General features: G+C 38.0%; 2 protein-coding genes across 5 annotated transcripts in view; one reads left to right on the top strand and one right to left on the bottom strand.

Annotated features, from left to right (window-relative positions):
• LOC110832199 (cilia- and flagella-associated protein 298) overlaps positions 1–16,567 on the top strand; it is a 101,157-nt gene that overhangs the window by 21,844 nt on the left and 62,746 nt on the right. The gene's annotated exons all lie outside the window — the stretch shown is intronic.
• Positions 2,933–15,664, bottom strand: Teh4 (tipE homolog 4 phospholipid transfer protein). 2 transcript variants are annotated; one of them, XM_022072005.2, is made up of 6 exons: positions 15,511–15,664; positions 11,350–12,799; positions 9,408–9,862; positions 8,086–8,380; positions 7,361–7,630; positions 2,933–6,747 (listed from the first exon to the last, which is right to left on the bottom strand). In XM_022072005.2, exons 2-6 carry the CDS (start codon positions 11,704–11,706, stop codon positions 6,736–6,738), a joined length of 1,389 nt encoding a protein of 462 aa, XP_021927697.1. In that variant the 5' UTR covers positions 11,707–12,799; positions 15,511–15,664; the 3' UTR covers positions 2,933–6,735. The 2 variants fall into 2 exon arrangements, with proteins under 2 accessions (XP_021927697.1, XP_087205496.1); XM_087349370.1 differs by having other exon boundaries at positions 15,560–15,660.

Below are 16,567 nucleotides of genomic sequence, written 5' to 3'. Positions count from 1 at the left end.
TGTGCCGTGACTGTTGCCCTGGTCGCCCTTTCTCAGGTCGCCACCGTCGTTCATGTCGCTAAGGTGGCCCAGGTCGCATGGTTAAGTGAAATGTTTTAAACCAGTGCATAAGATGAAGGTAGCAGTTAGAACCACTGAAACACCTGACTACACGGCGCATTTTCATATTCCCCGCCATATGAACCTCAGATCTCTCTCACTGCCTGTGGTTGTCATGTTTCTTTCTTCTTCATTTCAGGTAAGTTCCAATATGCTGAAAACTGGAGTTGAGAATCTAAATACACTCAAGTAGTTTGGCTTATGTCGGGTAAGTGCATTTCCAAGATTGATTACACAGATGTTTCTACTGAGGGATTATATTTAAAGCAGGAAAATACAATATTTACAGCTACTCTGATTTAGATGTTTATATTTGTGTCACTACCTCTTAGTATTAATTATAATAATTCAGTCGTATTCTAGTTCTTCGAGAAATGTTTGTGTTCTCATTTCTTCGTCTCGTATTATAACTAATATCATGGTTTTATTTATTTATTTATTTATATGCTAAAATAGACCAAAGCAGTCAGTGTGCATCGATCCGACTTGTGAACTATGAGCGATCAGGATATAATAGGTGGCACTGACGTCATTGCACTTTGGTCCCGAATGGCATCCACATTTTCTTTCGGTTTCCTCCAGTGGTTCATTCTACAAAACCGATGCCTATATGGTGCAAGTTTGTTTAACATAGTGCGAGTATACGGCCATAATGACCTGGGTCATTTGAAATGTAACTTGGAGAGTTTTTCTGTCGACTGGTGTGGGCGTGAAATTCTAAGTACGCCACGTTTATTTTCTGTATCATTTTGAAAGTGTAGAGTTATTTTGTGCTCATCCTGTATAGAATGTCCGTCTCAGCACAACGAATAAATGTAAATTCGTGCTCTCATGCCCTCACTTTTCTACGTGTCTTTACTTTATTTATCGTGCGACGTGTTTCGAACTGTGCGTTCCATCTTCCGGTCCATGATTATCTTTGCACATCATAATGTGCATATGGCATATGTAGTAGATTGAGTGCATGATTGTCCGAATTTACTGTTATTTCTTATGTTATGATCGTAGTCAACAGTACACATTGAAGATGACGTGTGGATACGGTAGATGTCAATGTCAATATTGCAACAAGTATGTGAAATGTCAAAGGACGACAAATTTACTTTTGTTGAAAGTTTCATGATATTTATGTTCGAATATTTTGTATTTCAGAGAGATTTTTTATTCAGAAACAGATTTTAAAAGTATTTCTGTGCTCTCAATGTCATGAACAACGTTCAACGTTTATCTTCATTTTATTATAATAATTTCTGGAATCATTAACACGTTTGTTTATTCTCTCTTTGAAGTTAGCCTGTATGAATTATGATTGTAAATATCAGGGGTTGAAAACGTAATGTTGTAGTAAATAGGATTACTCTCTGGGATTTCACATTTTGGCCGTGTCAGGAATTTGCCTTCTTAAGTTATTTATATGTTAACTTGTCCACTTATTAAAGGCAGTAAGTATGTTACTAGTGTCTAGTCTGTTAACTCAAGCAAACACACCCACAGACATTAAACTGGATTTTATATAATGCATAATCCGTACTATTTAGTGATATTTTGAATGTCTTGTTTAGAAACCTGCGTGATTTGTACATCGGTGACGTTTCCGTCCAGTAATCGAAAGCATTTTAAGTTTATTCACGAAACTTCGTGTGGCATGCAAGTCTCGTACATATTTATGATGACTGTGGACCCACGTTCTGGGGGATGCACATATTCACTTTTAGTAGACACGCAAAGTACTGGATTTTACAGGACCGTACTGGATCACACAGTTAATTTGCTGTTGCTAAAGGTCATCCATCACAGAGCTTGCTTGACCTATTTCATATTCTTACGTAGTACGGATCATTGCCTCAGTTTGTTAAACGAAATTAATATGTGCAATATTTATTATTTAAATTCCGAACTGATACTTCCTACCTGTTGGCGAGATTTAAAATTAGTAACAAAGTCTATAATAACCTTACAAAAATTATGAGGAATATTCTTGTTTTTTCATTAGCTTAGCCTAATTTTGGAATTCGGTTTAAAAATTATCCTAGAAAACATTTTATGCGTTATGGTATAAAGATCACTCTTTTTGTTACCTCTTATTTGTAAATAACTGTTGAAAATCAGAAAAAATCCTCACGACGTCCGGATTTTTCGGAATGTTGGTGGGGTGGGCGGAGTTAAAATCCTTATTTCTCAATTATGGTTCGCAAATGGTCTCTTTCTTAATTTTTCTGGCTAAAATTTTAAATTTATCTTATGTTTCGTGTATATTATGTTAATGTCATTGATTTTATTACTTCAATATTTTGTGTCACCTCATCCCACTTAATTTCACATATTCTCTGAACGTCGTCCTCACACTCCGCCAATATGTTATTCAACTGGAAAGATAAGAGGAACCTACAGAAAAAAAGTAATTCGACCAGGGTAAATTTCAGATACAGAAATTTCTTCCATAACGCGAATTGGCTGTAACGCGATTGATTTATAAGAGACAGCTGTTTTCCATAACGCGGATGCATGTGGATATAACGCGATCGAAATAAAGCATATATAAATATTCAGAGACGTAAACCAGGACGTAGTGTAGGTCTGTATAAAGTGTATCATGGACAGTGGGCAATTTCCTGCGTAATATTGAAATGACGTTTATCGCTCGCCTCTGTCAGCACAACTACAGATACAGGCCGTTACTCTCACGTATGGATTTCTGAAAGGAGCTGAAGAAATTCGGTTTAAGCTTGTGGGAAGGGAAAGGTTGTTTTTTCTATTGAAGTAACGGTTCAGAATAATATTTTTTTTTCATATTTTATCAGCGGTGCATTTGTACTTGTTATTTACTTGCAAGTATGAGATAAAGGCGTTTATTTTACAATGAATAATATATACGTCATTGATACAGTAGTAAGTTATAAATTACATAATGTATAAACTGCTACATTTGGTATTAGCAATACACTCACAAGAGAAGTGAGAAAGGCACATTTAAAAATTAAAAAAGAATTATGGCGTGTTTTGCATACGCAGCATGCCTTTTGAACATGAAAATAAAACATTTGTACATTAAATTGTAGGCCATGTGATAGTAACATTTGATTAATGGCAAATGGAGTAAACATACAAGTCGTTGGAAACTGTTAACATTCAATATCAGAAGTCGTGTGTTTTTACGCAGAATTATAGCTTGTATATTTTACATTTCTATGGTTAGACTAGCTCCCCAAATTTCTCATGTGGGCTTTTGAAAATCGTATAAACTTCTGCTGCATCCTGGCTATTTGCAGATTCACTTTTTAATTCTCGTACAGCACCTTCTAGGACTGTAGCTGTCTTTTATCTTGTGAACGAAATTTAGAATATGAACATTATGTTGTTAGAAACTTGAAATTAAACACATGCTTACATTACGATGTCACACATGCTTGATATTTAATTCTAAGAGAAAACACGTAGCTGGGTGAAACGGTACACTGTGGTAAATTCAAAGTGTAACAAATACGTGAAGACCAGGATTTCATAATCCATTGTCATCTGCATATCAGAGGCTACTTATCTGAACATATTTTATAACTGTGGTTTCCTTCTGAACTTCGTAATGTTCGAAAAAATTTCTATGACTGAATAAAATTCAATCTCGTCGGGCGTTTAGCCGTGTAAGTGCCGAGTTACAATCGAACGTTTCGGAGACTATCTTTGCTCCCATCATCACGGTGGATTTTATCAGTGACACGACTGTCTATTGTATTTATACCCACGACAGATACAAGGGGCAGTCGTGTCGTTGATCACATCCAATCTATCCTGTTGGAAGTAAAGATAGTTTCCCAAACTTTAACTTTATACTTAAACGGCTTATCTCCCGAGTAGGCTTCACGCCGTTTTGGTTATCTGCTGTAACAATAAATATGTGCCTGGATGCGCAGAAGACTTCGCTCACAAGTTAGAGGTCGCTGGATCTTAGGATTTGGTTTAATTAGTGCAAGAAATGTGGGGAGAGGCAGCTCTTCCTTGTTAAACGCAGTCCTTTCTCCCTACGAAGTGCATATCAGTGTTTACCAAAAAACTTAAAACTGCGTACTCAAGTACCTTAATATATAACACACAGTATATATATTAAAAAATTACAACTGAGTATGTTTTATTTCCCTTGGAATCACAGATTGATTTATCATCGCAGTTAGACAAAAGTCATAGATTATATCCAGAATAGATACAGTTGTTATTTAATATGTTTAAATCTGTGCTACTTTCTGTTTTAATATGAAATTTGGACCACGTACCATAGTTTTATTTTGTTAGTCATAAAATGTCTTCTATGTAAACACTACGAGGACTGGGGTGCCTTCAGATGTACGGTAGATGCAACTATTCTGTCTTATGGCCTGTGCAGGTCGTGAGAAATCAGAGATGCCTAGTCGGTTTCTATCGTTTGTATTCAGCGGTAGGTTTGAAAGTTTCCAGTTAACAAACGGGTAACATCTAGCATGTTTTAAGGTAGCGAGTTATCTGACTGTGGTCGTTCTGCCTGTGACGAACGAATCAATTCTTTCGGCAATTTAGGTTTTAGACTTCGTGTTCGAATGCAGCTTACGAATGTTGCCAATTCTAAAAGTTTGATATTGTATTTTCTGTTTTGTGTTATTAAAGTTTGATTTTAGCTTTGAAAATGGTTACTAACATGCGATAATTGTTTTTGTGTAATTTCTTATAGAAATCTTATAAGTTATTTCATTATTCTTTCATTCTCCACATTTGTTTCTTTAATCTCAAACATTTTGGATTAGAGGATTTACAAAGTTATAAAGAAATTCTGATAGATTAATCATTGCTTTTTTAAAAGAATGTACCTGAGTTGTTATGTGATTCCAAGTAGAATTGTTATGTTTTATAAAATATAAATTTATAGGACTATAGGGTACATGTGAAAGTGAGTTGGTGTGAAAGCAGAAGCATACATTAGAATTACTATAAAACACTGAAATTAAGAATCAGCAGTGAGTCTCTTAGCTGAAAGCGTTGTCTGCTTTATATACAATATCTTAATGCGTATTATTATAAACAATATTTAAAAAGTATTAATCTCCTAATTATTCTGTTGGACGTTATCCATATTCTGTAAAGATCAACTTTGGGTGCAACAGGCGTTAGTATTAGTGCATAATGCATCGAAGAAGAAGCCTTCAGCCATCAGTAGATTTCAAACCTCCCTCTATCCACTCAGTAGGAGGCTGGATTCATAATCCGTTACTTTATTGACATTTGTCAGTGGAAACTCAAATTATTAGAAATGTTCTCATAGAAAAATTTCTTGCGTAATGTTTTGGTAAACTGTTCAGAGCGCCACATTGATACAAATATAGTTATTTTGCATGTGTCTTAATATGCAGACCCACAGTTCCGACTGGAATTGATTAATACCTTTACTGATACGAGATTTTAAATGTCTTTCTAAAGCAGGGGTATGCATCCTCATTTGGAGTGATGCCACACTGGAAAATATAAACCTCACTACGGGTCTTTTGTTGTTTTTGTACTCCAGAGTATAAATTATGACTGATTATAATTACGTATGCTTTCCTAACTTCTAACTGTTGTGTCCTGCTGAACTGTTTACGTTCGAAGTGATCAATAATACATCCACGCAGAGTACAGCTACATATTAAATGTACACATTGATTCTGTACACCCATAGTTCATGCCAAAATTCCGGCACTGCCGCTCTGGGGTATCAGCGGTTGGAGCGAGTGACCACGAGCGTATTATACGAATGTTAAAGCCATTGTATAACAGTTCGCCCATTCACCCAAGAAACTTTGATTATATGACAGTTTGTGCCTTACCAGCTATAAATAATTCTAGCAGCATTAATCATTGTCATTGCACACATTTTGCAGAATCATGACATTTTATGGAGCACTGGTGGCATGATACTGGCAGGGTAAGACCGACGGACTCGGAGAGAAACCTATCCCATTGCACTTTTGTCTAAAAAAATCCATATGGTCTAACCTAGGGACTAACCAGGCCCTCCGCGATGAGGAATTATGCTTCTTAGTTTTGTGCCTCACTGTTGTCACCGTTTTAACCTCTACGTCTTTTGGCTTGAACCGAAAGACAGCAAAATCTAATTCCTTCCGTTTTCATTTTTCAGAAGTCATAACTGCACACACACACACACCTTAATTAGTTAGATACCAGCTTACTTAAAATAACAAACACAGTATCTGCCTTCTGACGCTAAGGAATGAAAATATAATGTTCAGAAGCAACATCTGTGGTGAAGATAAACCCATTGAATTGATTATTGGTTCTTCATTATAATAAATTTTTACCACGTGAAGCGAGCATTATTTAAAATTGTAAATGGACTGAAGCATTCAGACTTTGTTTTGTGAACACTGGTACATAGAAATCTGTATTTATTTAGAAATTTCCACATTATTAATTTAGTGTGTATTAGATTAATGATAACGAACAAGTTATAGGCGTGTATGGGTATTTGCTGAAGACACGACAATTTCATTTACCAGATTCGACGTTGTTTGAAAGGTTGGTAATGGTCCCTCTTCCATGATGGACGGTTGTTCATTACCAAATCCGTCGTCGTGGTGGGGTGCTTGTACGAAGACGGCGTGTCTGGTTGGATGTCAGTTATCTGATAGTCTGTAAGTGGAAAAAGTGAAGTTACAGGACCTTAAACACTAGGAAATGAATCAAAGTAAAGTTGAAGGTAAATTTACAACTATGTATTAATTACGACAAAGATAAGCAACTGTTGAAATTGTTCTGCCTGTTGTTTCTAGCAAGACGGTGGATGTTTATAATCGTTGTAACATTAACTGTAGTGAATGATCCTGGGAATGAATGGAAGGACAAACTGAATCGATTTCTTGATACCGGCATTGCTTACGTGAAGGAAGATATCCGGTTGCATGACTGACTCTCATGCCAGCATTATGAAGACGATTGCATCAACTCAGGAGTTCTTTGCTTTCTAAGCACATTATTCGAACTAAATGATTACCGTGTGTCTGAACCCAAGAAACATTGAATAACAAAGTAATTGAGAATCTAAATTATTTGGAACTTAATCATATGCATTCTTCTCCCAGTAATTGGTCAGGACATATGGCATACATGGTCGAATAAATTCATACGAAAGTTTTGTCGGGTAAGTTTGATAGATCTACGTACAGAAGGGAGAACAACTTTAACACGAATTTAAAATAAATACGGTATGTGGGTGTGGAGTTAGATATCTGCTGTTTTCTCTTACACTGTCTTCCGATGGTGGGAGAAGACACTCGCTGGTATTGTTTCTGGTTGTCCCACGATTGAAGCTCGTTTCTTCGTCTGTCATATCGCCGCTCCCAACACAGTACTTGCAACGCATCTTCGTGTCATCCCCCACCTTCACTGATCGCGTGATGATACACAGAGTGGCTGATGAGACGACAAACATAACTGTAGGAACCACCACAGCAATCACCAGCTCTCGCCACGTCTTATGGAGATCAAACCGTGCAACTACGGAAGCATTGTTGTTCTGCAAAAAGACAGAAGTAGTTTTGTTCGAATTTTGTGATGCTAAACAGTCACTGTTAAAGTAGGTAATCTGTGTTTCTATCACCTGATTTTGCGTCATTTTCCTTGTGTAAGCGACAATACGAAAAGAAAATGGAGGTGTAATCCTAGGAACCGGAATACCTCTGTCAGTAAAGTAACTAGACTGCAAGATGGACAACCGGTGTTCGATTTCCGGCTGAGAAGAGATTTTTCTCTTAGCTTACCAAGCCACCTGCTTAATGGGTACGGTATTTGCCCCCCAAGCGGACGGGACGGAAAGCTGACAGCTCACCATCAGCTAGTGATGAGGTCAAGAAAGAGTGGAATTATACTTCACTTCCACACGTCTTCATGGCGTGGTGTTTAGTTACGCACCGGGAACAATTTTACTTAACCTTTTGTGCCGACACGTGGAAGTGGCTAAGAAACGCATACCTTGTCATAGTAGCATGGGAAGCGCGACTGTGCGGATTTGTTTCGACCGTCCCTGCCGTGAGTTCCAAAGAATTCCTTGCACTCCCCTCGGAGGGTATTGACGCAAGCGTCCAGGTTAATGTACAGCTTTGTGGATTTGTAGATGGTTAGCTCCGATTGCATGGGCAGAAATCTCTGTGTCGGGTCCACGGGTCGACTCTTATTGGCATACAAGGCCCACAGTGTCGTGAAGTTCATGGATGGATTTGGGATTAAACCATCGTCCAGCAGAGTTCCGTTGATACAGTCCGTTCCTCTTAAAGAGAAAAAAGTGGACAAGTAAAGCATACTCAACCTTTCTCTCTCTACTTTCTCTCCCTCTCCCACTCTCACCCACGTGCTGCCATTGGTCCACTCCCATGCCTGCTCCCATTGGCTCGGGGCAGGCTACACTTTTCACTTTCCGGCCTATAAACCTAGCACCTCACACCCTATTGGCATCATCGCCCTGATGTCGGAGGTAGTATGACCTCTGAAACGTTGGTTAACATCGACCAGACTACACAGCGCAACAACCCAGAAGACAGAAATCTTTATACTGTTTCAGTAAGAATAAGAGATATCTGCAAACTTAGCTTTCAACTATTCAAGAAATTCCTCGACTTTTATGGAACACTAAGGTTAATACTATGTTCAGAGAAACCAGACACGTGACCTGTCCTTACCCACTTCAATGTAATTAATACCTTATTTCCTCAAGAGCTATTTTAACAGTATTCTATCATCTGTTCTTCAGTCTACCATGTCTTAAGGTTTTCTGACTAAAATTTTGTTCGCGTTTCATGTCTCCCCCATGCCTGTTACTTGGTTCCTCCATCTTCATCCTCATAGCTTTGATCACCCTTATAATATGTGGAAAAGAGCACACATTATGAAGCTTCTAATTATACAATTAACAAAGACATCCTTCTTATGCACGCTTCATAATACAGTTACTGGGTAGTTAATGTCAGTGAAGTGATACAGTTTTTTTATTACGGAGCTAGAAATACATGTGTATAAGCTCTTGCCATAAGCTGCCCGACATCATAGCACAGAATATTCTATGAAATTTAAAGAATTTACTTGCACAAAGTAGGCTATACTTGAAGATGGCTGTCTTTTGGGTTGTTACGCCGTGAAGTTTACCGACGTTTCAGAGGTCCTTGCTGCTTCCATCATCAGCAACGACATCTGAAATGTTCGTAAACATCTACCAGACTACATGGTGCAACAACCCAGAATACAGCCATGTTTAGACTCACCGCCGCGAAAACCTCGAATTCTACTTAGGCTATACTTACTTTAGACCGTTTGCTGTCTTTACAGCTGTCATGCAAGATGTGATCAAAACTTGGTCCATGTCTTTATGCCAGATCTCCGTCGGTTGTATTTTTATTCCTGGGTCAGTCCCATTTGCACTTGTGAGTGCGACAGCGTTTGTACACTCTCCGCTGTACACGAAATCATCATATAAGACAAATACATTAGCATTTGTAGTAGCAATTTTGTTGCAGTAACGATCACATATTAACTGTTGTTTTATTTCGACACAACGAGATTTTTTGCACTCAAAGAAGCCAGTCATTTTCATGTTATCTCGTTCGCTGTCTAGCGAAATCCCATCTGCCTTGTACCGACACTGATATGCGTCAGTCCAGTTGGCGCAGTGTCCTAAGGAGCAGTTGAACAATCCCGTCAAGGACCCACACTCTGAGCCGTTATTGCAATTGTACTTCTTCAGTGCGTCGGCATCCACCTGCAGATAAAATATATTTTTAATGTAAATCAAACAAAGATCTCTGTCTTCTGTTTTGTAACACCGTGCACCCTGGTAGTTTACCTGCCACATTCATCAGGGCGATGAGTCATCGTCTTGGTGATGGAGGCAGCAGGGGCCTCTGAAACGTTGGTAAACTTCTGCCAGACTACATGGCGTTACAACCTAGAAGACAGCCATCTTTAGTCGATTTATGCAGTTTCATTAGACCTTATTACGTAGTGACGTAAATAAGACGGAAAACATTTTAACGTTTATTGCTGACTCAGAACTTTTGAATTAGGCTACGGCCCTGGTATTTTTAACAATCTGGAACATTTTTGTATTGATGGTAGACCAGTTATTCGAATTAGATGCAAAATTATGTTAATTATGACCGAACACCGCGGTCGAGTGGTTCGCACTCGAGCATCGTATTCGGGAGGCCTCAGATTCAAATATCGGCCTCTAGATCAGCTTTTCCGATAGTACTTTAAATTACGCATTGAGCCTTCCTGCCACATCCTTTGCAATTTATTATTCATTAGCCATCCTATTATTCTGCGCTTTATAACCTGAGTTGCTAACAGTGTCGTTAAGTGAACCATAACTAAATCGATTAATATTATCGACTCTTTGGAACCTTGATGAAAGATTCTCGGGTTACAAGCCGCGTGAGGTGGCTGAACGGTGAATAGACCATATCTTCTGCCAACGTTTCGAGAACAATCTCTGCTCTCATCCTCAGGGCTGCTGGCTAACAAATATGTTCATTTGTTGATGAGAGCAAAGATTGTTCTCGAAACGTTGGCAGAAGATATGGTTTATTCACCGTTCAGCCACTGACGCGGATTGTAACCCGAGAGTCTTTCATCAACTTCAGTCGCCGCGAAAGCTTCACTTTATACATCTTTGGAACCTTGTCTGTAAATTTCTTCACAAATAAGTCATTGCAGTTTTCAACCCAGCCGGTTTTAAATAGTCTAATATTTTAAAACAAAGACATGTTCAAAAATGTGGAAAGATTACAATATTCTTGCTAATCCTAAGCTATCAAATTGTTACATTCAGTTGTGTGTGTTTGTGTTCAGCAGTGCCGATGGTGGTATCGTTAGCAGAGTTTTACCACGACCGAACATTAGAGTATCGTTAACCACAGAATCTCTGCTCTTGAATATTATTCCGCCTTCTTTGTGTCACCTTATTTAACATACTCTTAGTTTGAGACTGTTACAGCAGCCGTCAAAAAATTTGAATGTTTCAAGATTACTGAAGGACTCTCCCCCTAGCGCGCACAGCTATAAGTCACAAGTACTGCGTTGCTGGCTTTGCTACTCTGCGACTTTTGAGTTGACTTCATTCGCCTGGTTTCCGCTGTTAGTGTTGCAACGTTTTATGATATTTCTGTGACGTTGAATCACGCAGTTGGGCGACGAATACCGTAGCAGTTCACAGTGAACAAGAGGTTTTTTTTAATAACAACTCACCGGTGGGCAGGCGAAGGTTTGAAGTCTGGAGCAGTTTTCTAGTTGCATGTCAGTGCCGTTGCGTCTAGCCGTCACCATGATCTGCGGACAGAAGCCTGACGTCTTGGTGAGACACCATTCTCCACAGGACGCCCACTGACAATTCCTGGGGTTATTGGACTTGATAGCCTGACACGTGATCGGCACCGGCTCTATTCCCGATTTGAACGCTCTATGAGACGGGATGTAGATGGCCACAGTTAAGTAAACCAGAGCCACGCAGCTTATGACTACTGTCAGCTGACAGAAACAGATGCTGCCGCATATCCGGCGATCTTGTTCCGGGATCATACGTGGCTTATTCTTCTTGTGGCCCATTTTAATATCAGTAATTTCGGGTAATTCGTATTAAATATTTATTTTCTTTCAGAACAACAGTGTCCACCGTTCATTTGATGTTGTCGAAACGTCGGCAAATACAACGTACCTTTTCTAACCTCGAAAGTAAACTAGTTGTAGAGGCCAAATCAGGTGTTTAGTAATGTTACAGTAGACTTATTTGGCATGAGACTACAACATCCGTTGTATTTTAAAATACAATACATTTAAGGTTTTTTAATCATTACACTTGTCTGAGTGTGATGTTAGTCAAACATAAGTTTTGAGAATTACGTTACAGACCTTGTTTTCTTTAGTGTTACGAATATCAATTTATTTTATTATCTAATCATGTGAAGTTGTTAGAGGCAATGCCAATGCCTGCTTTTGGCGATACTCTGTTTAACTGCTGTGATTTATCATACGCTTTCACCGTTTATTCATTCTTAAAATAAATGTCAATTGTAAATACTGAATATTGGTTCATGATCAAAATGTAATTTATGTGAAGTGGAACTTCCATGCTCAAAATCACTTAGTTTTTGCTTGTAATAAAATCTAAAACATTAATATCAATTGCTCTGAAATATAGTGATGTTTATATGAAAATATTATTTTTATTTTGGACATAACAGACCGCAATCTTTCAGTAAATCATGAAGCAGTTTGCGTGTTTTATCCAGAGGATACGAGATACCTTTTCTTTTTTGAAGTAATCTGAGCTGTAGTGAAGTTGGTTCGTAAAGTTAATTGGTGCATGATGCTTAACAGCTAGGCTACTACTGTAGCGTACAATGCATTATGTAAGTGTTGCACGTGTACATAAAAATATAAATGGAATTTATTGATCTATATTTATTTCAAAACAATTTTCGTACGATAGCATTTTTTTCAATATTTAGAATGAAAGTATATTTTTGTGCTGCTTTTGGTTATTAACTGTAATGTGTTATTAATGCAATGTTTATAGTTGACATTCCTGGTTGTAATAGTTTCGAAATATGTATTATCATTTGTTTGAATGGTGTTAGAATGGCTTTGTGAATTATTCTTCTTGATCCAAAGAAGGCACTTTGTGGAAAACAGTCACCACCTACAAGCACAATGAAGGACAAATTAAAATGTGTTACTGAAAATTAAATTTAACTTACCATTCTAGATGTATAATTATTTGCTCGAAACTGTATTTTAACGTAGTATTAGAATACGACATATATTATTGTCCGTATAACATACATATATTTGTTGGTACAAGGAATTGGAAAACCAAACATTTGTGCCGTAATTCTATAAATCGATTGCTAATATCGTATGTAGGCCACGAAGGATTATAGTCCAACACTGAAGTGAGGGATGTATTTCCGTCAGCTACGATATGCCAGGATATCTTTAGACTATGGAACACATCTGATGCTTCGTCCTTTCAGATGACCATCGTAATTGTCAGTAGACCACGATAGTCTCTTTAATAATCGTTCTTTGCGACTATTAAAGAGACTATCGTGTGATTTCATTCGGCGCTAAGTAACATCTCAAAGTCAATCAATGTCCTTAAATAATCTAAAATTAAGTCGGTTAGTCTACATCGTAAAGCAGTGAACATTAATCTTTTATATTTTGTTAATTTTTGTAGGAAACGTAAGTGATTTGGCTCCAAGAGTCATGCGTATAGTCTACACTGGGTGGCGCAAAATAAGACGTTTATCTGACAGTGAAAATAATGGACGGTTTGACGAGTTTGAAAGAAACTACTAACTGAATAAATTTTCTTGTGCATTGTGTTGCACGCAACTTATGAGTTTAATTCAAATTCGTTTAGTTCTTTTTTTTATCGTTGTTTTAATTTTTCCCACCCTATTCATGCAGATGCTGTCCTCGATTGATATTAAGACAACGCCAGTTTTTGTGAGCTGTCTTGATATTTGTTTAGTTTGGATAATTTTAATGACCCCTTTATTTAGGGACCTGAAAGTGTAATCTATAATTTAAATCCTTTGACTGATTTTTATCAAATTTTATATCCGACTTCTCTGTGGGCATTTTCCCACAGTAAGCTTGCTTCTCTTCTGTTAATTTTAAGTTCCTCTTTGTACAGTGGCATATATATTTATTGAGTCGTTTGACATATCTTGACGATATGCGGCCCTACAGATTGAATTTCTCAACAAGCACTTAATATTTTAAATGCCAATTTTCACTTATACTGATCTGTAAAATTCTGTGTTCGTTGTAAGTTTGACAAAGTCAGGTAACCTTTTAGAGTTTACACGCCCCAGCATGATTTTAGGAATGTGCTTGATATAGTTTGTATTTTTTTTATTTTAAGAATCCTCTATTGATATTTCATCGTCGTGTCTACACTTCAGAATGCTATGAATAAATTATTATGATCATTGGTGTTTCGTGGGCCAAAACATGCAGATTTAAGTTTAAGAATTTTATGATTAGTTTGCGGTGTGGGTTAAAGTTTGGATTCATGTCCTCATATAATATTTAGTTTTTACAGTACTCGAAATAATAGACATTGCGCAATGAAATTATTTTTCACTGTGTTTGTAATAAGTGTGAGAATCAGTAGTCCTTGAATTTACGCGTAGATGCGTATAAAATAGAAGGTTCTGCGTCCTTGATGTGTTAGCGCAATGGGGAACCCAGAATGTGTTTCTGACATTGGTACCTTCGATTCAAGGAAATCGGCCAGGATAATGAAAATTTGCTTAAACAGTTCTGTAAATAAATCGAAAATAAATGTCTCCCTTTTATTTTTATTATATTCGCGTCAGTAAATTTCAAAGTGTGTATTTAGTAACATTAATCTATATTTAAAATAAATTAAGTTTGCAGTCCATATTTTCTCTTGAGTTTCTAGCGCGCCTTCGAAGTGGGTGTTAATAATTATTTAATAACAGTTTTAAACGTATTTCTCAACAGTGTAGATAGGGGATCGACACCAAGACCGACCGACCGTCTGTTGTAAAATGACTTAGACTTGGAATCCATCACAGATGTGGTTTTGGTCCTTACTGAACAGCACAGACTGTAACCTTATATGTGGGCTTAAATACAGATTTGGATAGGCTACATTTAAATGAATGCTTAATCGGTCGAAGAATGCTTCACATTAAATTTGAATCACAACTTTTGCCAGACTACACGGCGAGACGACCCAAATTTTGCTTCAGAAATGTAAATATTGGAAGTGGGCTCTGTGAATGTACTTTACATATCTTGCACACGCGGGATGTGCTGCTCACTTTACTAATCTGACCAACTGCATGGGGTCGAGGCAGGCTCCCTTGAAAACCAAATAGTCAGTCAAGAAATTTCACGCCAGTTATGAAAGTCGAAGATTCTTTGCCGTGTTTATAGTAGCTTAACATGTTAGTATTTTACGGTGAGAGGGTGTTCGCCACGCGTCAAAATACTTAGCTGTGGGATCACCCCTTGTCGGCTACTCACGACTGGTTTCTCAGTTTATTCGCAGCTACCGGTCATACCTGCTTCATTCGCAGCCCGAGGACGCACAATGACTTGCTGACAAGGGACTCATAGTCTCTACCAACCTAACTCTACTAACTACGTTTTTACCAGTCTTGCTCTTATAAATTACCAGTGTTATGAAACAATTTGTTAAGCATGTTGCTGTTGACACGTTGGAAATCATCAGGGATTAAATATAATTATTTTTGTAGATTTAAACTTACGATTTTGATTGTGCTGCATAATAAAATTACCTCTAAATAATTCCGAAGTAAAAATGAAAATTCGAATTAGGTAATGTTATTGTTTGTTAAGGGCACTGACCTCAGCTGTCTTAATCGCATTTATGCTGGCGACGGGTCGTTTCACTCACGTTTCATGGTGATCGCAAATCAGAAGACGACGTCCAACTGTTACCAACGCAGCCGTCACTGTTTTACTGCGACGAGCGTCTAGTCCACCCTTACAACAAACTGTAGGAGACGGGGAGCGAATTATTTTTGACCCCTACTGCGCCTGCGTGACCTCGCGTTTCCGTGTACCGCCGAAAGATTCCGCCATCTCCTGTACTAATAACATTCTTTCCGTCGCCATGTTGTTCTGTAAGCTTCTCTTATTGGGCACCAGTTTCTCTGGGTTGACGACGATCAATAGAGGCATTATTCTTCTTCTTTTTCCGGTTTAACAATGTTTGTAAATTTTCCGGTACCCTTTTACGGGTCCCCAACTTTTTAGTTGGCTTGATCTATGGACATTCGGTAGGACTCCTTGGACGAGGGATCGGCCCGTCGCAAGGTAGAGGCATTATTTATTGTTTAAATAAATTACTGTTATCCGTCCATATTCGCGAATTATCTATTCACGGTCGAGCACCCAATAATGCGGTGTCAGAAAATGTATTTAAAGTTCTTAGCGCGTAAACCACGCACGCTGCTTCCAGGCCCGTCTCAGTCCCTGCTTTGCTGGGTTGCAGTTGCACCTTGTAGTCTACAATAACCCAGAAAACAGCCATCTTCATACTCGCCATCGTGATCATGAAATCTCATTTGTGATCATATTTCTCCTCTTGATTTTGATTTTCTGTCTCCAAAAACAATTCTTTTTCAGGTACTCCAAGTCGTAGATTTCTTCACCACTGGTTTGTCTTCACGCAGAAATGCTATATTGTCAATTAGCGTCTTTGTATTCTGCGCCTCTCCTTGTTTGTGTGTTCATGTTTTGTCCAGTCCTTGTAAGTGTTCCCGCCACATCTGTAGCTTATTTCATTACTTATATTTATTTAAATGAGGCGACTCTGACCAAAATTGGCCTCGAATTTCCTCTTTTTCTATTCTAATTACACTAAGTTCCAGTCCGTTTTCTTTCTCACAAAACATCAATT

The sequence above is a fragment of the Zootermopsis nevadensis genome, unplaced genomic scaffold (assembly GCF_977971745.1).
Source record: "Zootermopsis nevadensis isolate Lab colony 2312 unplaced genomic scaffold, Znev_1.0 Znev_ptg000002l, whole genome shotgun sequence".
Taxonomy (NCBI): domain Eukaryota; kingdom Metazoa; phylum Arthropoda; class Insecta; order Blattodea; family Termopsidae; genus Zootermopsis; species Zootermopsis nevadensis.
This window is presented reverse-complemented; position numbering and strand designations above follow the sequence as displayed.

What these genes read in the sequence shown, in the direction of transcription:
- Teh4 (XM_022072005.2), bottom strand. Translation starts at nt 11,706, where the DNA reads ATGGGCCACAAGAAGAATAAGCCACGTATGATCCCGGAACAAGATCGC. An exon ending in AAGACAGCAAACGGTCTAAA is followed by an intron (nt 8,381 to 9,407) that starts GTAAGTATAGCC and finishes TTTCTCTTTAAG; the next exon opens with AGGAACGGACTGTATCAACG. An exon ending in TCCCATGCTACTATGACAAG is followed by an intron (nt 7,631 to 8,085) that starts GTATGCGTTTCT and finishes GTCTTTTTGCAG; the next exon opens with AACAACAATGCTTCCGTAGT.